The sequence below is a fragment of the Carassius gibelio genome, chromosome B3, assembly GCF_023724105.1.
Source record: "Carassius gibelio isolate Cgi1373 ecotype wild population from Czech Republic chromosome B3, carGib1.2-hapl.c, whole genome shotgun sequence".
In the NCBI taxonomy this organism is placed as follows: domain Eukaryota; kingdom Metazoa; phylum Chordata; class Actinopteri; order Cypriniformes; family Cyprinidae; genus Carassius; species Carassius gibelio.
This window is the reverse complement of record NC_068398.1, coordinates 21035017-21059448: the sequence shown is the minus strand read 5'-3', so window position 1 is coordinate 21059448 and position 24432 is coordinate 21035017. Positions and strand designations below refer to the sequence as shown.

The 24432-nt window shown below is 37.1% G+C and overlaps 3 protein-coding genes across 3 annotated transcripts; 1 reads left to right on the top strand and 2 right to left on the bottom strand.

Moving 5' to 3' along the window:
* prf1.1 (perforin 1.1) lies at window positions 1–6380 on the top strand. The gene is made up of 5 exons (XM_052552886.1): window positions 1–154; window positions 2010–2564; window positions 2680–2818; window positions 2933–3150; window positions 5047–6380. The coding sequence occupies exons 2-5, from the start codon at window positions 2053–2055 to the stop codon at window positions 5915–5917; spliced, it is 1740 nt and encodes a 579-aa protein (XP_052408846.1). The 5' UTR covers window positions 1–154; window positions 2010–2052; the 3' UTR covers window positions 5918–6380.
* A 49-nt stretch (window positions 6381–6429) lies between these two features.
* LOC127952283 (elastin) lies at window positions 6430–11954 on the bottom strand. The gene is made up of 11 exons (XM_052550670.1): window positions 11946–11954; window positions 11795–11879; window positions 10956–11012; window positions 10343–10423; window positions 9973–10119; window positions 9712–9744; window positions 9585–9641; window positions 9429–9503; window positions 7415–7465; window positions 7256–7306; window positions 6430–6557 (listed from the first exon to the last, which is right to left on the bottom strand). The coding sequence occupies exons 1-11, from the start codon at window positions 11952–11954 to the stop codon at window positions 6520–6522; spliced, it is 684 nt and encodes a 227-aa protein (XP_052406630.1). The 3' UTR covers window positions 6430–6519.
* On the bottom strand, window positions 11950–20900 carry LOC127953671 (uncharacterized). Its single transcript, XM_052552937.1, has 15 exons — window positions 20734–20900; window positions 18879–18923; window positions 18688–18714; window positions 18522–18581; window positions 18091–18108; window positions 17154–17228; window positions 16911–17051; window positions 16800–16832; window positions 16461–16496; window positions 15632–15688; window positions 14090–14140; window positions 13797–13844; window positions 13198–13248; window positions 12797–12847; window positions 11950–12578 (listed from the first exon to the last, which is right to left on the bottom strand). Exons 1-15 carry the CDS (start codon window positions 20798–20800, stop codon window positions 12493–12495), a joined length of 846 nt encoding a protein of 281 aa, XP_052408897.1. The 5' UTR covers window positions 20801–20900; the 3' UTR covers window positions 11950–12492.
* Window positions 20901–24432: the final 3532 nt, after the last annotated feature.

Here is a 24432-nt window from a genome sequence, read left to right as displayed (position 1 = left end):
CCCTCACTCAGCCCACAACGGATGGATGAGTGTATCTTTTATTGGTAGCAAATAACGGTAAAGCCCACCCACAAGCTAGCGTTTGTTTCCTACATATAGCCCCCTCTCACACTTCAGTCATCAATGCCTGCTGGAAAATACAGAGTAGTTCAAGGTAAGATGAGAGTTTTACATCACCTTTCAATGAAAATAGTGATATGTTTCGTGCTGCTTAAGTTTGCCTGTGATGTAATTCAAAAGAAATAAGCAACTACAATTGCAAAAAAGCTTTTTCTATCATGTTCTCCACACAAGGCACACATCCTGTTACGGCAGTCCTGTTTATATTTCAGAATTAGTTACATTTTGGAGACTAGAATTTAAAATTAGGGCAACATTTTCTTTTTAAATATGTGTGAAAAAATGTGTGTTTTATGGTCGGTCACAATTGTTACCGGTGGGATAATGCGTGTACTGAATTAAAATATTTCATAAAAATCATTACCTATCTCAGTCCAGCTATTTTAAACAGTTTGATCACATTCTGGGGTTACTATAATGCATAAAATATAGGAATATTGAAACGGTTTTTCAAAATTGTTACTTTGTTTGTAACACATCATCAATATTTATTTTATTTTGTGCTACCAGTATTACAACATCAACATAGTAACTTATTTGTAGCATTTGAACTTTAATTCAGTGCAATATTTTATCATTGCAACATTTTAGTGCAGTTTTCACTTACAATAGCCAACCTAAGTTCACTGTCATCCCACTATTGCGACCGTCAAGATCGTTTACTCAAGCTATGACCACGCTCAACAAAACTGAATATATGTGAATTCATATATGAATACTTGACACCTTAAAGATAATGTGCACCAAAAATCTGTGTCATATCTTTATGATAACATAATTTACTAGCCTATTGTTTCGGAGCCTTGATACAGTCATCATCTTCTCAAGGTGCAAACAGGAATTAAACTGCTTTGGTCAGCTGACAGTTTGCACTAACCACGTGAAACGGCACATATTTGATTCTATATTTGCAGGAAGTGCACTAAAACATCAGTCAATAAGGTTTTTAGAGGTTTATAAATAAAAAAACTTTTTTACCGTCACTAATGTGTCAGATTAGGAGTATTCACGGAGTTACAGTTCATTTTAATGACGTGTTTGTAAATGAAGATCAGCGCAGACAGCACACCTTGTTTGTTATCTTTATTTTATAAGTCCACAAAGGTTTGTTGTTATTATGTCTGTATCCAAAAAATGTAGACCCTTTACAGATACGATTGATGTATTGCTCTTATCTGTACGATTAAAACTGAAAGTGTAATTTACGGGGTTATCTGGAGAAAATGACTCACAAGGCATATCAGCGTTAATCGACTCCAGAGGGTTAAATTGGTTTTAAATGTTTGTCTGTTTTTTTTCAGAAGTCAGTTATAATTGTATTTGGTAATAACCAAAATAAACCATTATGTCAATATTATTATTATTATTTAATTTTTATCATTATGAAGGCTTTCGAGCTTTCACATAATAGTAATAATAATTTAATTAAAAAGTAACTGAAATTATTTTTTTTTAATTATTCCTCATGATCCCTGTAGCAAGATCCACTAAATTGTCATAATCCTAATTACAATAAAATATAATAACCTTTTTCCATCATGTTCATGCGCAACAGACTGTAATTACAAACTTGCAGAACAAGTCATCCATCCTGTTATAATATTTCAGAATAAGTGACATTTTAGAGATCAGACTTTAAAAGCATTATTTAAGGTATGCATTTTTATTTTATTTTTTTATTTTTCACTTTGGAACAGTTTAGAATTTTGAGGGTTGAAGGTTTGAGACTGTAATTTTTGTAATTAAGTCACTTTCTGTCATTTTTACGCACCACTGACTGTGCAATTCAATTGACTATCATTTCCAAGTTTGCATAAAAATAAAAAAATAGATAAATAAAATATAAACACTCGCACATACATAACGTTTCTGTTTTTTTTTTTTCATAGGAAAGAAGAGCATCCAAACACATCTCAATCCATTTTTACAGGAATGTGGGCCGGACTTGTTTTTTACCTCTTTCTGCCCATCGTGCAGTCATGCACTAAAGGTAAACCGAATGAATGTGCAGAAGCAACCTTCGCCCCCGGGTCCAACCTGGCCGGGGAAGGATACGATGTGACCAAGATGCAGCGCAAGGGAGCCTTTGTCATCAACACCGAGGTCTGGAGGCGAAAGGATAAATCGTGCACTCTTTGCAGGAACCCCTACATGGAAGGAGCAAATCAAAAGCTTCCCACATCTGTGGTAGACTGGAGATCCAGCAAAAAGTGCAGCATTCAAGTATCAAGTTCCCTGTACCAGTCCAGTGAGGAACTGGTCAGCTCCAGCATGTCCTCCATTGAGAACAACTGGGCGACTAGTTTGGGTATAAATGTTAAGGAAAATTCAGGCTCATTAATTTTGGCAGGAACTAACTCGAAGCTTGCAGAGTACTCAATGGAGAAGACCAAAAGAGACAAGTACAGTTTTGCCAGTCAAAGTATCTCTTGTTCATTTTACAGGTGTGAAATACCAGCTCCCATTGCCTCATGCCTTTCTTGAATACTTCATAATAAAAGAAACAAAAGAGTCATAACCTTCTCCTATCTCTTCTAACATTTCCATGTCTACCTACAGCTACAGGGTCTCCAACAAGCCTGTCCTCCATCCCGAGTTCAAGCGCTCTGTGAAGGAGCTTCCCAAGACATACAATCTTGATTTCAAAAATCGTTTTTACAAGTTCATCAACACCTATGGAACCCATTACATCACTAAGGTAATTCTAGTTTACAATTTACTCCACATGTGTGGATTACAAAGGCCCAAAATGCTTCAACGACACAATACACTGCGAGTCAAACCATTAATCGGGAGTTTCGTGTTTTGCCAGGTGTCTCTTGGAGGAAGCGTCCACTCTGTGACCAGCATCAGACAGTGTGAGACCGCTCTGCAGGGCTTAAGTGCAGATGAAGTGAAGACATGTTTGGACGTGGAGGCAAGTGCCAGCATCCGTGGCAAAGTAGATATGAAAGCAGAAAGTAAGCACTGTAATGAAGACAAGGACAAAACAGAGAGCAAAAGCAGCTTCTCCAGCCGTTTTAATGACAGGTGGGTTTAAATCATGACGTGTATTGTAATTTCCAGTAGTCATATATTTTCTGTTCTGGACATCCCCTATTTTTTACATTTAGATGAGCTCTGCCATCATCTAATGCTCACTTAAAGTAAATTAATAAATAGCTCTAAATAATTAACTGTAATCTTTAGCAGATCTACGATTTGATATCCCTTCTCAAATACTGTAAATGATAATATTGTGATGCCTAAATTCATTTAGCATGAATAATTTTAATTTGTCTATTTATTTTTAATATTTTGTATATTATTTATTTAGACATACAGTATAGATTTTTTTTTTTTTTTTATCTCAGTCATTTATCTGCTATCAGCCATATTGTCAGCAGACATTTACTCCAGAAGCAAATTAAAAATTAAAAATGTTTTCTTAAAACAAGAACAAATATCAATGGGGTAAGAAAAGGAAAACATTTCTCCGTACCCCATTGGCAGTCATGTAAAAAAAAAAAAAAACATTATTCAATTAAAATGTTTGTACTGTTTTGGTGTTTTATCTGTTTTGATGTTTGTAATAATATAAACTCCATAATCATCGGGAAGAAGGAGGCGGGAACCGGCAGACAATGAAACTGAAACTTTAATAATTCAAAATAAACACAAAACAGAACATCAGCCCCTCACGGATGACTGATGCGTACAAATAAAACCCAAACACAACTAAAAGCCCAGGCCTGGTCCTCTCACATCTTTCACTGTCGTCGCTCCAGTTCTATATCCTTCCATCTCCTCCGTGGGACTCCAGACCGGTGGGTCGAGCAGGTGTCGCTCATCTCCAATCACTCCCTCGGCCCCGCCCCACTCGTCACATACCCCCATCGCCCCTCGCAGGCCGGGGGTACTCCCGAGACTGCGCTCTACCCCCCCCCCCCACTCCCTCCTTCCGGGGGGGACCACCCAAGGGAACCTGCGGGAACCTGGGGGTAGGACAGACGAGGCGAGAGAAAAGGAGATGGAAGGAGGAGCGACAGAGACGAGAGAGGGGAGAGAGTAGAAAAAAAAAATTCCGAGACGCACTGCTGCTTGGCCCTCCACCAGCTCGGTGATCTCCTCCGCGGTGCCTGGCGGTGGCACTGGACGGCCCTCAGCAGCCGCCCCTCCACATCACGGGCAGCCGGCAGCGAGCTCGCCCATCCCCGGCAACTCACTCCAGCCCACCGCCTCGAGCGTCCATGGCGGCACACTCCTCGCCTGCTCGATGGCACCGCGGATTCACCACAGCGGCAAGGGATCTTCAGCAGCGCGTCCCTCCCTCTCCCGGGTTTCGGCACCACTGTAATAATATAAACTCCATAATCATCGGGAAGAAGGAGGCGGGAACCGGCGGACAATCAAACTGAAACTTTAATAATTCAAAATAAACACAAAACAGAACATCAGCCCCTCACGGATGACTGATGCATACAAATAAAACCCAAACACAACTAAAAGCCCAGGCCTGGTCCTCTCTCGTCCTTCACTGTCGTCGCTCCGGTTTTATATCCTTCCATCTCCTCCGTGGGACTCGAGACCGGTGGGTCGAGCAGGTGTCGCTCATCTCCAATCACTCAACTGGCCTCGCTCCTCGTTCCCACAGCCCTCAGCCCCGCCCACTCGTCACAATGTTGTTGTTTTCTTTTTAAGGAATTATTTTCATTCTTAGACAGCACTTTGGTCAGTGCTCTGTTGTTTAAATGATGCTTTATGAATAAATAAACTGATCTAACTAAAAGTAAATGTATCTTCATGTTATAATATTTCGATATTTGTACTGGAAAACACAACAAAAACACTGAGAATGAAATTGACTTTATAAAAATAATTTCATGTTCACTTCAAAAAGGCTTTTAATATCAATGTATCCCTAATCAACTGGTTTTTAATTCAAAGGCTGACCGAGGTGACCGGAGGTCACACTTCAGACCCTGAGCTGCTTTTCTCTGGAGGAAAAGACCCATCAGCTTACAAAGAATGGCTCGACTCCCTGCCACAAAACCCAGATGTGATTACATACTCTCTGGAGTCCCTGCATGAGCTGATCTCCAACAAAGATCCAGTGCGCAAACACTTGCGCCAAGCCATCCATGACTACGTCCTGGAAAAGTCCCTCTGGAGGAACTGCACTGACTCTTGCAAAGACGGCGTCAAAGCCAACCCAAGCAACCCGTGTGCCTGCACTTGTCGCAACAATCCCGGGATCACACCAGACTGCTGCCCATCCAAGCGTGGGCTTTCTCGGGTAAAGGTCACAGTCGTGAGGGCCCAAGGCCTGTGGGGTGACACGACCACAGCGACCGATGGGTATGTTAAATTGTTCGACAAAAACAACATTCCGATTGGACGCACTGATATGATCACGAATAACAACTCACCCTACTGGGGGAGGACCTTTGATTTGGGTGATGTTGTCCTGGCAGATAATGAAAAGATAAAACTGGAGGTGTGGGATGAAGATAGTAAATGGGACGACGATTGGCTGGGAAACTGTGAAGTACCCATAAAAGCAGGTCTGAATGAAAACTTCTGTACTTTAAATCACGGTCTGCTGTTCTACAAAACAGAAGTGACATGCGCTCCAAGTTTGTCTGGCCCCCACTGTGCAAAGTATGTCGGTTCCCCCATGAACTTTCAACTGGAGAAGGTATACACATCCCGAAATGCACGACCTGTGCCGGCAGAAATACTGATGAGCAAGGGAGTACTTCTGGACAGACTTTATGTATTTCAAAAGACAAATTACAGTGCTAAAACTATTCTGTAGGCAGTTTTGGCTTCGGATCTGATATATAATATAACCTGAACCTTGCTTGTATTAATCACTATTAAAAAGTCATATTTAATATAATTCTTATTTTCATATTTCTCAACTTCAGAGACAATGCGCAATACATACAGATATATTTATTATCTGCTGTTTTTATTGGAGGATTTCTATGCTTGCACTGGCAATGTTTCAAAAACACATCACATATGCATTGTACTGTGTTATGCTCTTTCAGTCTACACTTTGTATTGCTGAAAATGATTTGTGTTTATTGCAAGTAGCATAATGTCACTATGACAGTTTTTTATTGTGTGCAAAAGTAATCTATAACTAAAAATGTAATGTTTCATGTCATGAAAGACTATAAATTGTCTGGTTGGAGTTGTAATCCCTTTTCTTTTTCTGACCGACTGGATAGTTAAAAAATGGCATAATAAACGGGGTCCAAAACAACACTAGACACCACTTTGAGACATTTTGAGGTCTTTTTCAGGTTTGAAATGACACGAGGTAAATGAGTAAATGATGACAGAATCTTTATCTTTGGGTTAACTATCCCTTTAACAATGGCTTTGACTTGTTTCCTCTTAAATGTCACCTCATGAGTCTGACACAGGATGCTTGTCGTGTGGTTTTCCTGTAGATGGATGAGAACAGAGCAGTATGTTTACCCCATGTGAGAGCTCAAAAGATTTTGACTGTTATGTCATTTTCTTAGTGTTCACTTTAAAACATTGTGTAATCTCATAACATAACATGACCTCAACACAGAATTCAAAACCACTTTTGTAGCTCGTTCTGGTGCATAATAGCTACCACTGTGCCCTTAAGCAGGACTGGGCAGTCTGTTGAAATCCTCATTGATCATATTTGTCAAGCAAACACTCAGGAGTCAGATTAGGAGGTGGAATATTTAGTGTTTCATAAGAATTAAAATAACAGTCAATGAAGTGCTTAGCATGTTTTAGTTAGATACAGAGACACACAAGGGACATAAAACACTCCACTGGACAAGACAAACGAACAGACTGGGGACACATCAAGCAACATAACAATGAACATCAAAACCACACGTACACACAAAACACACATGCCCGGCGCAAAAGGGCACCAACACCAACACCAAAACAATATGGCAGACAAAACATGTCACAAAACTGCACAACGGTGAGGAACACTAGGCATAAAAGGGCTAAGAAAACACTGACGAGTTTAACAGCATGGCCTTGGAAATCAGCCTAGACGGAAAAGGAAGATGAGAAGTGATGGATGAGAAAGGTAAAAGACACAATACACAATACATTAAGAATACAGATCTTCTAATATATCATCTACCTTTGTAGCCATTCCCATAAATGCCACTAAGCTTGCTTCCATCCTTCTGTCCTGTTAAAAAATAATAATAATAATAATAATAATATAGTGAAACTAACCACACATTAGACCTTAACCGATGTCATTAGGTTAGACAGCTCATATGATTGATTTACTCACCAGCATAGGGCCCTTGACCCCCAGTACTCAGTGCAGCTGCATATCCAGTGCCTGTGATCAGTCACCACAATGGTTATTAGTCAACAGCATGTATGTATTTAGTCATGTTAGTGGAGAAATGGTGAAGATGAGAACGCAGACTGGTGGTCATTTGGCATGCATCAGTTATCAGTCAATATTAAAAATGATTTAATGATTTAAATGCATACACTACTGTTCAAAAGTTTGGGGTCATGGTTTTGAGTCTCTTAAGCTCACCCAGACTGAAAAATACAGCAACAAAACTACAATATTGTGAAATAATATTGCAGTTTAAAACAGCTGTTTTAAAACGCTATTTATTCCTGTGATGGCAAAGCCAAATTTTCAGTTACAGTCTTCAGTGACACGTGATTCTTCAGAAATCATTCTAATATGAAGATTTGATGCTCAACTTGCTTTCTTATTACTATGTTGAAAACAGTTTTGCTTATTAATATTACTGTGGAAACTGTGATTCCTTTTTCTTTCAGGACACTTTGATAAACGGGAAGTTTAAAGGACCATTATTTATTTGAAAGAGAAATAGAATAGAAATCTTGGTATCACTTTCTATGAAGCCCGTATTCATAATACATTAAGAGGGTATTCTTAAGGCATTATAATGAATGTATAATGCATTATAAAAACCTTATAATATGTTGTATCATCTCATGAATATTAATAAGAACAGTTTTAATATATTATAATATTTACTTATTTGTGGTGAAAGCTTTTAAGAGTATGATGATTTATAACACAATGAACAAGTTGCATCCACTTTTACAAAGGATTATTCTTCTCATAGTTATAATGTATAATAAGTCTCATATCTTGCCATTTTTCCGATGCTACTTTACTTAAAGTGGTCAGAGACCACTTATAAGTAATAATAATAATAATAATAATAATAATAATAATAATAATAATAATAAAATGTTCTCTCAAACAGCCATAAGATCAGATATCAGATCAGATGAATGTGTAATATGACACATTTGCTTTGAACTATTTGTATTGTAATATCAGTTTGATTATTTTGATGGTACCCTTAAGACAAGAGTTGATACGTAACTCTGCATCTACATATCACCTAGCAGTCATTAGAGTATTAGTATGCCTGCTACTGTAAATATATGCTAACACTTTATTTAGATACAGATAAACTGACTGTCTGTGACTTTGCAAGTACATTAACTTATTGAGCATATTCTTGAGCATACTAATACTAATACATAATACTCTAGTGAGAGTTATTTGGCATGTAGTTGCAAAGTTACTTATAGTCGATTGATTAAGAGGACAATCAGGATAAAATGTAACCATATAAAACATAGTATTTTTTCAGTTCATTAACATCAGCCCAACAGGAAACCACGCACAAGTGTTAGTAAGAAACAGATCTGAAATAAACAATGTCAGGATATGACACAGTCCATTACAATGTAAATGAATTAGATTTAATATGATGTTCATTGAGTGTTATAAATAATTATACTCTTAAACTTATAACCACAAATACGTAAGTATTATGACGTATTATAGTTGTTGTTTTGATTATTCATGAGTTGGTATAACATATTAGAAGGTTTTTTTTATAATGCATTATGCATTCATTATAATGCCTTAAAAATACCCTTATGATGTTTTAAATTTAAATAAAATTTACATTTATGCATTTAGCAGACGCTTTTATCCAAAGCGACTTACAGTGCATTCAGGCTATCAGTTTTTACCTATCATGTGTTCCCGGGGAATCGAACCCCCAACATTGCGCTTGATAACACAATGCACTGCCACTTGAGCTACAGGAACACATAAAAAGGGGCTTCATAGAAAGTGTTACCGAAATCTTTTATAACATTATAAATGTCCTTACAATCACTTTTGATCCATTTAATGTATCCTTGTTGAATAAAAGTATTTTTTATGGAAGTGTATTTAATAGATATGTATTAGATGTATATGAAAAAAAGAAAACTGCTTATATTCTCACCATATTTGGCGGCTGTCTTTGTAGCATCAGCACCCAGGCTGACTTGCTCAGCACCAAAAGGATAACCAGCATCAGCTGCAGGTAAACACATTTACACCTGTGTCACAATCAGACAGTCTATGATGTTCGGTTTTTCTCTTTTTGTTATCAACTTACCTTCAAGCCCAGCTGCAATGACTGGTGCGTTGTAAGGAATCTGGCCTACAGCTCCGCCTGCAGCAGTAACATTTTGTAATCAATAAAAGGACTTGAAATATATTGCCCAAAAACTTCACAATATTACCTGCTAATGGCTCCATTGCTCCACCTGTACCACCTGATAGGAGACACACCATCTTTACTGTCTTTCTTGTAACAGTTATCGGATCTCTGTTAGCATGTTTGGTTTATTAATACTCTTTACTCTCTTGTTTATAATCATCATTCGTTTTCTGAACAGGGGACATTTGTGTTCAAGTCAAATCCTCAAGCAAAGCATCAGGATAGCCGGTAAACTGAGATTTGCATGTTGCATTTGAATAACAAAAATGTGCAATGCACGTACCCAAAGAAGTGTCTGCCCCAAGCGTTGGTATTCCTCTGTATGTAGCTCCACCATAACTACCAGCTTTGCTTTGAGGGTCAAGTCCAGCTGAGACCACAGGCTGGCCACCGTAAGGCAAGGATCCAGCTCCAAGAACTCCGCCAGCCCCTTTAGACAAATTAAACCAGAGGTTTACAGGAACAAGCAACCACCGAGTTTTGCCACATTTGTCAATGGCAGGTGAAGTAGGAAATGCTGTAATCTGTCAGTAAGATTTTTTTTTTTAAGAAATTAATGCATAAAATTGATCAAAACAACCCAAATCCTGTTTGAACGGTTGTGTATTCAGTGTGTTTCTATTTAACTGTCATCTTCAGATGACTTTTCTTACCATATTTTCTAGACTTGGCATCAGCACCAAGGCCAGGGTTCACTACCAGTCCTGGACCTCCAAGGCCTCCAGCGCCAAGACCTGCGCGAGCAGACATTGACCTCTGTGATTTCATGCAGATGATGCTGCTTCTAGTTAATGTATGCAAAACACTCGGTTTACCATCTCCATTAGTGGCATCCTAGGAGCATATTACGGTCTTGCTCAGATTAGCTTAGTATTAGTATAAAAGTAATTGCACTGGCAACAGCTGATTGCTCAGTGGTCAAGCTATTGCAGTTCAGACACTTCAACCAGATTAGGCTGGAGGAGGCTATTTTCTACAATCTTGATTAAAATAATCTTGTGTATAATCACAGGACAGAGTGTATTACACACTGGATGAAGTGCTGACATTATTGCAGGTGTTTTGAATCTCTTTAGTGTGAATGCAATGCTGTTGATTACACCCATAACCTTACCAGCTATACTGTTCAGACCAACATTATCACCTAACACTGATGGGTAGGCTGGTCCTGTAACATAATTATAATTGTCTCTCAATTATAATTATGCTTATATGTTAGTGTGACATTGGGACATGCTCCATCATACCTATCCAGTCCAGACTCACCTGCTCCATAACCGTCTGCTGTGCCATAAACCTCACTGCCGTATCCGTTGCTGTAGCCTGCTGAGAAAACATTATTAAACTCAACACTGCACAGGGTGTAAAAGTAACACAGGAAACACCATTGTGTTTCACAGTCAAAGTCAACAATTGTGTAACCAAGGTGATTCGGAAAAAAAAAAAGAGCATAACATAGAGTGTGAAATTTTGGGTGTTTCTTGCACAGACTGGCACGCCAATGTTTGTGCAAGAACTCAGATGAAGAGGTCTTAGAGGAGCACTTCGCTCTTGGCTTTGTGCTGAAGCAGCAGGCTGCTGCTGATCTGACCACACTCATGCTTAATGCATCATGCAATGCATAACAACAACGTTATGATATTATGAAAGGTTTTACTAGGGTACTAACAGAGACAAGAATAGAAAAATCATTAGAAGAAACAAAGGACAATATTTAAACATCTATATAGAGGAGAAAAGGCCTAAAGTAGTCATAGTTTTCACTCCAGTAACTATTTTTCAGGACAGATCTATATCAACAGCCATAGAAAAGTGGACAGAATAAAAAAAATAATAAATCACAAAAATGAAAATGTATGATTATTTGTAAATAATCAGGTGTTCATTTAAAAGTCTGGGGTCTCTAAACATATTTCAGTGTTTGCGAAAGTTTTAAATTTTTTTTTTTATAAATCTTTTGCACAAAAAAGTGTACAAACTGCTGTAGAAAACACACCTTTATGTAATTAGACTTTAAACTCAAAACTTCACAGTTGCTGATATGCAGCCCTTGTGACAACTAGCCCCGTCTCCTCTATATAATGAACAAAAGAGATATTATTTACCAATCTGCTTTCCTGCTCGAACTCCCTGTGGGTATCCACCTGCCCCTAGACGTGTATCAGCAAAAAACAACAAAAAAACTGGTAGCTTTAGCAAGATATGATTATTATAGTGCTTGTTAGAGAGAAACAAAAGTTCACAATTTCTAGATACCTGCTCCATAACCGTCAGTTAAACCAGCTCCAAGATAACCAGCAGCAAGGCCGTATCCTGCCAACAAAATATCAACTATGAAAATTTGGCCACTAGTAACAAAGATCATGGCCATCACAGAATAATGTGATCGTACAGGGGCCTGTTGGTCAGAGTAATCATGCAAGGCGAATTCACAGTGTGTGTGTCTGGTCCATATGTGTGGCCTGTGGGAGAGATATTAGCATGCATAGGGCACACATCAGCACAAAGATAAAGGCTCAGGTGAAGCATATAAAAAGAAAAGAGAACAGCCCCAAGAAATAGATGAGGCATTAGTCCAGCACGCACACACAAACACACAGAAACCTTTCTGAACAGCTGTGGTACAGAAAAGCACTTATTCATAGACCTGCAGCTGCAATGAGTTCATGATGAGGGGTGCATTTTCCAGTCTACAATCATTAACACACTAACATGTCGAATGCCATATATACAATTCATTGGATGACGGCTGGAATACTGAGTTGATTTTAGACTGGAGAAAACAGCACCTCGTGACATGCATTCAGCCATAAACCGGTGATATTTTAATAGGAAGACGTTTACCCATATTGGATGGTTCAGTGCCCTGTCCGTTAGGCAAAACTGGTCCTGTATTGTATTACAACAGTGGTTTATCTCAACACAGAGAATCCAACATCAGCTATATGCTTATTCTTTAAAAACAATCTTTTTGCATGCATTTCCTTCCACTCACTCTCCCTTTACTTCCAACGAATATAAACATATTCATCACAGAAACTTTTCACTGATTACTCGCAGATAGGAACAGATCATTTGTTTTGCTACAAAGGCGATAAAAACTTTACCATTGTTAATAATTCCTCGTCCATTATTCATATCTGCTGCTGGACCATAGCCTACAGATCATAACAGTAGTTATCTACAGCAGTTTTGATTAATAGACATCTATACTACATTACAAAAGTCCGGGGATGATAAAGGTATTATAAGCTAAAATCACATGTGATGGTTTCAACACAAATATATGAACTGTTTTCCACATTGATAATAATAATAAATGTTGATGATGTGACACTGAAGACTGGAGTAACAATCCTTCACAAGAATAAATGACATCATAAAATATATTAAAATATCAAACAGTTGTGAAAGAGTGTGAAAGAGAATTATTTTTTTTATTTTTTATTTTTTTTTACAGTCTGATGTGTTCTGATTAGCTTTAATTCAGCTGTTGGAGTGTGTTTACCCTTAATTTGAGCTCTCATTCCATTGGTCACTCCTGGTCCTGAGGGGAAACCTATTGAGCGCAGCTACAGTTACTATATTAGTCCCATTACTTAAAACCCACAATTTTGACTTGCCTATGCCATAAGAGGACACTGTACACAGCTGTATACTAACTATCTGCTTGATAAGTCTGACATCTCACGTCACTGTTTCCAATGTCCAAACACTCAAGCAGATGCCAAACGCAAACAACAAATAGTGATAATATACACTCATGGTGTGCTGTAATACTACCGAAAAATATATAAAATGATCCTAACTTATATCTCAGATGGCCACTGTTTATAAATCCTTAAATATTAGTGTCCAAGGTACTGTAGTGTATGAGTTTTTAAAAGTTTATCTTAAATGTGTCTAATGGAAAAACAGTGTTGATAAACAGCTGTCGAGATTCTCAACTGAAACGAGCAGAGACTTGGACACAGAAACAGTTTTTCTCATGTCACGGCTTAACAAGCGGATAAACACTCGACTATATACTACAGCTATGTCAATCATATTATTCAACAATGAATCTTTCAAATATGAAGTCCCACATACATCTGGGATGAGTTTTACCATTGGCTATATCACCATGTCCATTAGGGACCCCTCCGCGACTGTAACCTAAACACCATAACACCAGTTAACATTCACCAAGACACCATCAACATAGCAGCTGCTACTGTTACAAGAGCATTAGACAAAAAAATCAACACATTTCAGGATAGGCATGTATTGTATAGTGAGATAAATCGAAACAATATGCCACTCATCATGCAGTGTAAATGGTTCAAATATTGTAACTAAAAATCCAGATTAATAAAGCTTTAAAAAGCATGAAAGCCAGACGTGGAGGTGCTGAGGTTTACCATCGCCCCTCTCTCTCTGTGACACGGGCTGGCCAGCTCTAGGCCCAACACCTGTGAATACAGACACATCAGCTAGAGCCAAAGACTTCAAGGGTGAGAAAGATATTTGTGAATGACACTTATTAGGGTGTTAACTTGACTTATTAGGGTGTTAACTTGAACTTGACCCTGGTGGAGTACTGAGTCAGCATGCATTCTAACTTCTCAAACATATGCAAAGGTGCACAGGATAGTGACTCATGGTGTGAGAGATAAGGTTCACAGCAAATATCTAATGCACAACAAGCTACCTCTATTGTGTCACAGCAAAATGACAGAATTGCACAATAGATGCTCACAGAAGCAGGCACACAACATCTGAAGCAGGTGCAAAACCAACACATGACCAAGAAAAGTGGCTACTCAATGGAACTGCACAATCCTGCTTCCTACATTATCTGGGGAAAAAGCTACAAAGCTGTAACTGGGACAGTACCCTTTCAAAAAGTACTAGATGATCCTAATCTGAACACAGTTTTATTCAGTGGGTGGAACAGTCAGGACTTAAGGACCTATACTGCTTTTGTTTATGAGCAACTAATGCATGAATGAAAAATATGATTTAGACTGATTCAAACATCTACATGTTCCTCAACTTTTCCTCTAATCTTTTTGCACGAGAAAAAAATAATTGCCCCCTGCTGGCTGGACAACTGAATTGAACCTCAGACCTGAAACTGATTTTGTGCTCTAAAACTTCCTAAACCTTTCTAAACCTTCAGCAAAGAAGCCCAAACTGACTCAAACATCAACAAAAATCCAACAAGCTCAAATAGCCTATATTACGCTTAACAAGCAAAAGGGGCTGACAGAACAAATCGATGTCAAATTTTATAATATAATATTATATATATATATATATATATATATATATATATATATATATATATATATATATATATATATATATTATATTATATATAATACTAATGCATAGATTAATACACCTATACACATACATACAAATTTTTTAAGTAAAAAAAAAATATTCCTTAATATTTTTGACTTTTTAAATACACATAAAACATTCCTAAATCATTATATACATTTACTTGAGAAGCAAAGCACTGTTTTTAACAAATGTATCAATATTAAGTGACTTTATGCTTTAAACAACAATAAAAACTGCCAATAAGAAAAAGAAACTTAATTTAAAGCAAAAAAAATTGTCTTACCCTATTTGCAGAAATATATATTTTTTATTTTTTAAAGCATTGTCATCACATTTTTACATATATTTTTATTTATTTATTTATTCAGAAAACTTTACTGATTCTATGGTAATTTGTTTCTCAGGTAAATATATGTTGATTTAAGAATGTCTAGATATTTATTTATTAAAAATATTTTTTATTTGTTGTGTTTTTTTTTGTATGTCCCATTTCTACAGTTACAAAAGGAAAAAAACATGAATGAATATCTATGAATTTTGATGACGTGTGAATGGGAATTAGCCTATCCCTAAAGGAAATGCAAGAAAGAGTCAGAGATTGGAGGCTTTACCCAGTTTTGATGGTTTTGAGCCTTGCCCTGTGGGTGTGCCAGCTGGTACACCATATCCTGAAGACCACAAAATTATTAATGTCAGTTTCACAGCTTTGATACACCAAATCTAGACAAGCCTTTCGTTTTATGACATGTTTTGTAAGAGCATTCATATTACAACACCGATTTAAGATAGGCTCTAACACTTTGACCAGCAGACACAACTGCTGCTGTTCCATATCACAAAAATCTGAACAAGCTGTTACTCAAACAATAATGCACATTAGATTACTGCAAATGATTACTGCAATTAAACAAACAAAGATATGACACTTGCATAAATCATCCAGTATTTCCAACATGAAAGCACCTATATGATGTCCAAACAGACAACCATCCACATCCACCAACATGAAACTGATAGCACAAGACATCTGCATATTCTCTGAAAACTCACTGGCTCATCAACAATAATAAACCGTGTGACTAGTGTCACTGTCACACTGAAGTGGCTTTTGAACGTTTATGTATGCACGTACATAATAAAACAAGGATAAAAGTCTAGAAATGATTCTGCAAACAATTAACTGTAGGCAAGGTGCATGCCCTCCTGCAGCGCCTATCAAATTTTCACTTTACCAGTAAAACACCCAATACTGCAGAAATCTGAAATAAAGAAAATATTATGGAGGAAAAGGGGTCCAACTGTTTCCTGGAATAAAGTGGATAAAATTAGTCAGTTGAGGCTGCTGTAGCGACCAGATTAAACAACAAAACCTGTTCAGACCCCTGAGTTTAGTTAAACACACACATTTTCCTAATGCTTTGACAAGGAGAGGTTACATACCACGTCCAGCGGCGGGGTATCCTCCTGCCCCATAGCCTGGCAAAAAAACAAGAGAGATGTTAAGGTTACAGAAAGAAGAAGTAAATGCCTGTTTAGTGGAAGCCTCTCATGGTAGAAACATACACTCCCACTCCCACACACATCTTCATCAGAAACATGACACCTAATCATGGCAAACGGACAGCACATATCACTACGTGTGAAAGATTTTAATCACAGCACAAGGTCACATTCTGATTGGTTAGATCGGATCCAATCTGTTACACAACCTTCAGGTCGGAAAGAGATGGCAGTAAACTGGAATGTGTCATTTAATGTTAATTGATTGGGGTCACTCACCTAGCTGTGCTCCATAGCCGTTACTGGTGTAACCTAGAAAATGTCCAAATCAAACAGTGAGTAAGTGTTGCAAGAGTCCTTCTGAACCGAAAGCAAATGAGCAGCTCTCACCTCTTCCTCCGAGGTTCCCTGCTGGATAACCTAAAGCTGCTCCCAGCCCATTGCCTAGGCCATACCCTGTGCCGAGTCCCAGCCCAGCAGACCCCAGGCCAGTCCCCAGGCCAGTCCCAAGGCCAGTCCCGAGGTTTGCAGCTAAGACCAAAATAGCAGGATCGTGTTGATGAATGCAAGCATTATAAATCCATCAGATGTAGAAACTGATATCTGCCCATTATAGTTTTAGGAAGGACGTACCTCCTCCATAACCTCCGAGTGTTCCATATCCTTGTTTCAGACCTCCTCTGATCGCAGTGGGTCTGTATGCCATCCCTAAAAGACACCATGCTCATGACACATACTACACACACACTGAGTCCACATGCACATACTGTAATAACACAGACTATTGCACACATTTACACACTGTTTGAGTGCATTCTGCAATAGTTTGGGGCCAGTATACCTTTTTTTTTAACTATACGGTCACAGTTTAGAATAGGTAACACCTATTATTTGCTTATTAGCATGTGTATTACTAGATTATTAGCCATGTATTAGGGCTAATTAAGAACATATTAAGGGCTTATTCTACATTCCTAATCTTACCCAATACCTAAACCTAACAACTACCTCACTATCTATTAATAAGCAGCAAATTAAGAATTAATTGAGAGAAATGTCATAGTTAATAGTTAACAAGTGTTACCTATTCTAAAGTGCTACCAAATATACTTTTATTCAACAAATACACAGTACAATTAACAAAAGTGACTAAAAAGATACTTATAATGTAACAAAAGATTTATATTCCTTACCATTTTTTTTTATTTCTATTAATCAAAAAAAGGTATCACTGATTCCATAAAAATCTTGAACAGCAAAAGTGTTTTCAATACTTGATCATGAAATCATCATATTAGAATGATTTCTGAAGGATCATGTGACACTGCAGACTGGAATAATGATGCTGAAGATACAGCTTTGCATCACAGGAATAAATGACATTTTAAACTATTCTGCAGGAGAGAAAAGTTATTTTGAATTGTTATAATATTTCACAATAATAACTGTTTTTTTTTTGATCACTCAAATAAAGTATTTATTAGCATTTGAGACCTCCTTCACAAACATCGTACAGATTGCAAACTTTTGAACGGCACTGTACACAAAATAAAAAGCTGAATAAATTTACCTCCAAGATAACGGCCAGCTGTTTGTGAGAAAAAAGAAAAAAAAAAAATTAATGATTGGTATAACAGAATCCAAAAGATTAACACTCACATTTTGTGAATAAATAAACAAATACAGTAACACTTAAGCATTGGGAACAATTCTCACTGTTAACTAGTTGCTTATTAGCATGCCTATTATAAACACATTGGCTGTTTATTAGTACTTAAAAAGCACTTTCTGCATGACCTTATTCTGTATCCCCAATGCCTGAAATTAACTAGACTTTACTGAGGCAAATGTCATAGTTAATGATTTGTTAATAGCGAGAATTGTGATCACAAATACATGGTCTCTTTTTCAAAGTCAGTTCTGTGTATTTTGGCATGTGTTAAATCAAAGGTCAATTGTAAATCTTTATTTAATGTTTGTACATATTTTCATCTAAATCACCTGTTTTTCCTGGCTTGCCTGCCCCATATCCACGGGCCCCGAGGATACCAGCCACTGGACCTGACAGTACAGAAATCACAGAAGGATAAGATAACCTTTGCACTCTCATAAGCAAAGTGTTCATTGGATTCAGCAGCATCCGTCAGGTTCAGGCAGACAGACTTACCTCCAGACTTTACACCGACACCAGGACCTACAGAGAAAAGACAGAAGGCCGGATTGATAAAGAAACTCATCATGTGAGGTAATGTTTATGTTGTCCTCTAACCCTCTGTAATATCTCACAGAAACACTATATATATATATATATATATATATATATATATATATATACAGAATTGAAAAAGCGCAAAATACCTCGACTCGCCAGTCTTCCCAGAGCTCCAGTCTGTGGCCTAACTCCTATAAAACAAGGAAATAAAAAACTGTGTAAAAGCTTTTAGCCTAAAAGAAAGAATAACATATTTTGAATACCACATTCAAAAATAAAAATACCATAATTTTGGAGATTTACCATGGAAACACAATGTTTTCTGACAAACCTTCTATGCAAGTACTTATTATGGTCAGCATAATATTAACTGATAACATTACTATACTAACGCCTAAGTTTTTAAGAGCAGGGCTCTTGAAGGTCGTAAAAAACCCTCCAGCAGAGGGTGCTCAAATAGATTTAGGAACTTCTCAGTTAGTGAGATTAGCTCCAGTTTGAATTCTTAGAAACCAACCTATAAAACTTCCATTGTTGGGATACTGTGTCTGTTGACGTAGTAAGAGATTAATGTGTGAATTTCATTGAACTAACCACTGTGTGTGCGTATTTGGGACAGGCCTCCACTGATGCCCAGAAAGTGTAAGGACAAAATGGTCTGTGTATCGGACGGATAAACTCAGGACTGACAGAAGGACGACAAATTTTGACCACCGCTGTCACCTTCAGGCACCAGGTTTTGATCTTCAGACATGAAATACGACTGTTTAAGTTGCGGTCAGTGTATATCCAGGCAAACTCAGACACATCGAGCCATGTCTCACTTTCTGAGCTGTTTCTCCATTTATCACACTCCTCAGACATTTAACATGCAATCGTTATGTGCATTATATTATGTCATTTCCTAGACACCTTTTATTCTGACGTACAAACATTCGTGGCTGTTGGCTGAACGTTTAATGATGCGATAATGCCTCAAGATGACTGAAGAAGACAGTGTGGCTAGTGGCCAGTGTGGCACTAGATAAAGAAAAGCACCACTCTTGATTACTTCACCTCAGTGTTGCGTTTACAGTGTTGCAATATTAAATGGGGAAAAGGATTAACAGTTCTAAACCTAAAAATTATATTTCTGATTAATCTAATAGTGCATTGGAAGTATATGCAAACATATGGTTTAAAACATTTACAAACATATAATTTTTCTGTTTTCTAATATAACCTTGTGTATTGACATGTAGCCTATAAATAAAAAGGTGTAAACGTCTAAGCAGATGTAAATATGTTATTCTGAAGTTCTATTTTATTGAAATCTCAATTCTCAAAGGAACAAGAATTGAGAACTAATGCATTCTATTTATTTACCCAAATTATATTTCAACTGGATTTCCCAAACGTTTTGTCATCCGACCTAAAATATTTACTTCAAGTTCCCTGTGAGATTCTCTTATGCCATGACATGGAGGTAAAAAAATAAAATCTTACATATTTTGTAATAAATGTTTAACTTTGCTTCTACTTTTAATTCATTCATTTTAATTACAGGTTAATTCATTATTAGCTATCTGATTTTTATTTGATTTTCATGCATACATTTAAATTTGATCAATAAACTGCTGGAATCTGTCCACATTATTAGAAATTCAAAGCGGCATTAAGATAGAGAAACTGCATGATTGGTCTCTCCACCTGCATATTGCTCTGCTTTAAAGTGTCAGTTTAAATAAAAATGTAATTTTCTCAGCAGCCAAACATAAGTGCACAAAGGAGGGCTTGAACACATGGGTCAGCCTTGTATCTGGAATTAACCTCACAACCTTAGTGACACTACAGAGATTCTTTATCCTTTTTTTTTTTATCATAATTTGCATTTTAGATTAAAATCATTTAGTTACAGTTACAATTATTTTGCCCCATGGGTGTCCCAATATTGTAACAAGCATTTCTATTCTCCCCCTTAAATCTCTTCAACAAGTCCTTCAGAAGACAGGTCTAACTTACCTCCTTGTATGGTGCTCTGTACCATCCACAGGGCCAGTGAGGTCTGCAGGATCGCCCGAACCAGCATACTGGCAGACAGACAGACAGACAGACTTGGTATTAGCAAATAGCTGAAAATGCACACAGGTGAATTGCGAGTCAAGCACCCCCAGCTGAAAGCAGCACCACTGGCCAGTTTACCCTCCAGGCCTTTATTTATTCTCTGGACGCCCATGTCTCTCCTCTGACCGGCCCTGCCCTCTGCTCTTCTATTGGGCACCCTCTAACAAAATCACCTGCCCTTTCTCTCATTCCCCCATTCTACCACCTCCTTTTCTCTTGCTCTACCAAGCCTGAAGAATATATATATATATATATATATATATATATATATATATATATATATATATATATATATATATACACACACACACACACGTATGCATATTACAACACTGATTTAACATAGTCTCTAACACTTTGACCAGCAGACACAACTGCTGCTGTGCCATATCACAAAAATCTGAACAAGCTGTTACTCAAACAATAATGCTCATTAGATGCAAAAGCAAATACGAACAATTACTGCAATAAAACCTTGCAAATGCAAAAAAGACTCCTTCTAGTCGAAAAAGTTTATTTAGATTTTTCAAATTAGCTTCAAAATGGTTCTTTTAGGGACTGTTCACTGAAAGGTTCTTTTGGGATCCAAAAATGATTTCTATTTAATCACTGCAAACACACTCCTTCAGAAACTTTATTTTTAAGAGTGTATTTTTTTCATTGCGTCCCGGTAACTCAAAGCCATCTCCCTTAATCAAAGTAAAAAATTCCTCAAAGAACTTCAGTATTATGGTAATATTGTTTATAGGGTGATTGTTTTGTATGTTATACACTTTATTTACACTAGATGCCAATAAAGAACCTTCATTTATAAAAGTGTAGTGACATTTTTATTTCCTTAGTGAGATAATATACAGTTAATATTATTAAATAAATTCAGCTAAAACAATGTCATATGTTCATGTATTTATTGGTAGGATAATTAGTAGTCATCTAGATCATATAACAATAAAATGTGAACATAGTAAAAGTTTTTTTGGTGTCAGTTTAAGGGCTAAGCATTGACACAAAGATCAGATTCTGTGAGTGCTTACACACCTCACACTGAGAATCCAGTGCTATGATTTATAGTAGTAAAAACACCATGAGAGACACTGCAGTAGATTCTGTTTGCAATGATTCAGAAAGATAGATTTATAGGTTATGGGTGTTCTTTTTGTTTTCATTAACTTTGTCCTCAGATGTTCATTTGCTTCCCCTTTAAGCCCTCAAAATACCCAAGCTACCTCTTAAAGATTTTCAAAAAGATCCCATTTTCATCATTATATGACATTATATGAGCATGAATGTAATATTAAGAATCACAGAAAATGCATTAAAGGAAATAAAAGCACACACTTAATTAATAAAGACAAGATTAACATCCATTTGTTAAGAAAAAGGAAAGTATTTTATGTTTAGATGACTTCCATAGTGTTTCACACTCTTGTGTTTCCTAAGCAGGCATTTGTCTAATGAGTTAGATTCAATTAGGCAGTCTTGAGGCTTGTGACACACAGAGCAGACAGTCTTGTGATGAAAAGAGCCAAATGGAGGAAGGACAGGTCCACTGTGTTGTGTATAAGTTGAAGGTTATTACCTGAGCTCCAGACAGGTCTGTCTAGTAGTTTTCTGTAGCTTGTGACTCTGTTTTATTTACAAACCGTGTAAATGTCCTGCTAGTGAGGATTTGTACATATAAAAGAGGAATAATACAAACCAGCGTAGGATGTGGAGAAGCAAAGTTCCACATTAAACGTTTAAAAAAGCTTGTTTTCAACAAGACGACAGTCGCTGGCAGAAACACAGTCCAGTGAAGTCATATTTGAACAGCAATTTAAAGCCTCCGCTACGACGTCATCAGCCGTTTATTTCGACTTTTGAGCTTATTTCGACGTTTTCTGTCAGCATTCGTTCTTTTCCGCATTTTTGTTTTCAAAAGGCATGAAGAACCACCTTGCACCGAACACAGAACATGCACTGTAAACCACAGTAGTCAGCTTCATGCTTTTCACTCACCCTTTTTCTTGGACAATCTATTTGTTTTATCATCTTTAGCAATGCAAACACAGACACTCGTCAGACAGAATGCACACATAAACAGGTGTAAAACTAGACTAATTACTTTTTACCATCCATCCATCCTCCAATCTTGTTTATAAGAGTGTCCTGTCTGATGAGTGTCTATGTTGACTTCATATTATATGAGGAGTACGATGAATGATGAATAAGCTCATTAAACACTCAATATGCTTGTTTGGACAATATTAACTTGGCTTTTCCCTCTGGAAAAGGCTTTAGCAGAGTTAATTTTCTACAGTAACAATCTTGTCTTTAATAACTGACATTAAATATTGTTTATTTATGTTGTTTTTTCTGTTTTTAATAGATGTAGACAGCAGTCCCAACACAAAGTCTGTTCCAAAAACCTAGGAAACTTCATTTGTGCCACCTCATAAAACACCTTCTTTTCGCCAAATTTGAAGTCAACAATGCAATGCAACGCCAGCGTGCAATGAATTTAGCAAAAATAAATAAATTAATAAATAAATCCACACAATCTAAGGTGACCGATTAAACAACATAATTTTTTTTATATTATGAATACAATTCCAATTAAGTCGATTCTGAACGATACTGCTTTAATAAGATAAGTAACTGAAAACCAACAATTTTAAAAATGAAAAACTGAAATTTGGTTTACTCAATAACACATTAAAACAAAAAAATATATATTTTAAATATATAAAAAGTTTAATTTCCTAACTAACTTGCATTTTCCCCATCATTTGCTCAAAAACACATTAACACACAAAAAAAAGATGCAAGCGGAATGTTGATAAAGTCAATGGGAACTGAAATTGTTTAGGTACAACATTTTCCAAAAATATATTTCGACAGAACAAATAAAGACATTCAGGTTTGGAATGGCATGAAGGTATGCAAAAGATGAATTTTCAAGTTTTAGGTGCACTATCTCTAAAGTATTGCTTCATTCCACATCACACTAGGTTTAGCTACCTGGTTAATTTATTCAAAAGATTTCATGGCCGACAGTGCACAACTTCAAACGCCAGATAATCAGGATAAGTCCACTGTTACGTTGTTAAAGTTACAAACAAAGAAATATTCGAATGGTGTCACTGAGATTATGTGCACACAATCCTGACACAGGTGTAGAGAGAGACAGGCCTGATCTTTGGGCTCTGTAGTCCACTTAAACGGACACCCAGACACTAACCACAAGCCACCCAGAAGCTTGGAGCAGAAAGGACCACAGCATAATACCTGATAGCTGGTGTCAGACCCATTAAGAAGCAAATTTACCGTTTCTAAATATACCTCACACGCAGTTTGAGGCCCGCAGGAGTTTGACTGTGTGCCATCGCCACAGAAGAGGTGAAGATAAATAATCACAGGGAAATTCACTCTTTGTGAACGCTTTTGCACATATGTGTAAGAATGTGTGTGTTTTGGTGTAAATGACAAAGCTTACGAGTGTTTATTACTTTTATTGCACTGAAACAGTCGTCTGTGCTCATGCTGCATAATAAACTCTTGCAGAGTAACTCTACACGCACCTAGTATTTCTGTGGCACGCCGCTGCATGTCACTCTG

What these genes read in the sequence shown, in the direction of transcription:
- prf1.1 (XM_052552886.1), top strand. Translation starts at nt 2,053, where the DNA reads ATGTGGGCCGGACTTGTTTTTTACCTCTTTCTGCCCATCGTGCAGTCA. An exon ending in ATCTCTTGTTCATTTTACAG is followed by an intron (nt 2,565 to 2,679) that starts GTGTGAAATACC and finishes GTCTACCTACAG; the next exon opens with CTACAGGGTCTCCAACAAGC. An exon ending in TCCAGCCGTTTTAATGACAG is followed by an intron (nt 3,151 to 5,046) that starts GTGGGTTTAAAT and finishes TTTAATTCAAAG; the next exon opens with GCTGACCGAGGTGACCGGAG.
- LOC127952283 (XM_052550670.1), bottom strand. An exon ending in AAAGACAGCCGCCAAATATG is followed by an intron (nt 7,466 to 9,428) that starts GTGAGAATATAA and finishes GACTGATCACAG; the next exon opens with GCACTGGATATGCAGCTGCA. An exon ending in TTATGGGAATGGCTACAAAG is followed by an intron (nt 6,558 to 7,255) that starts GTAGATGATATA and finishes ATCCATCTACAG; the next exon opens with GAAAACCACACGACAAGCAT.
- LOC127953671 (XM_052552937.1), bottom strand. Translation starts at nt 20,800, where the DNA reads ATGCTGGTTCGGGCGATCCTGCAGACCTCACTGGCCCTGTGGATGGTA. An exon ending in ACAGAGCACCATACAAGGAG is followed by an intron (nt 18,924 to 20,733) that starts GTAAGTTAGACC and finishes CTTGTTTTATAG; the next exon opens with GAGTTAGGCCACAGACTGGA. An exon ending in CTCAAAACCATCAAAACTGG is followed by an intron (nt 14,141 to 15,631) that starts GTAAAGCCTCCA and finishes CTGTATTCACAG; the next exon opens with GTGTTGGGCCTAGAGCTGGC.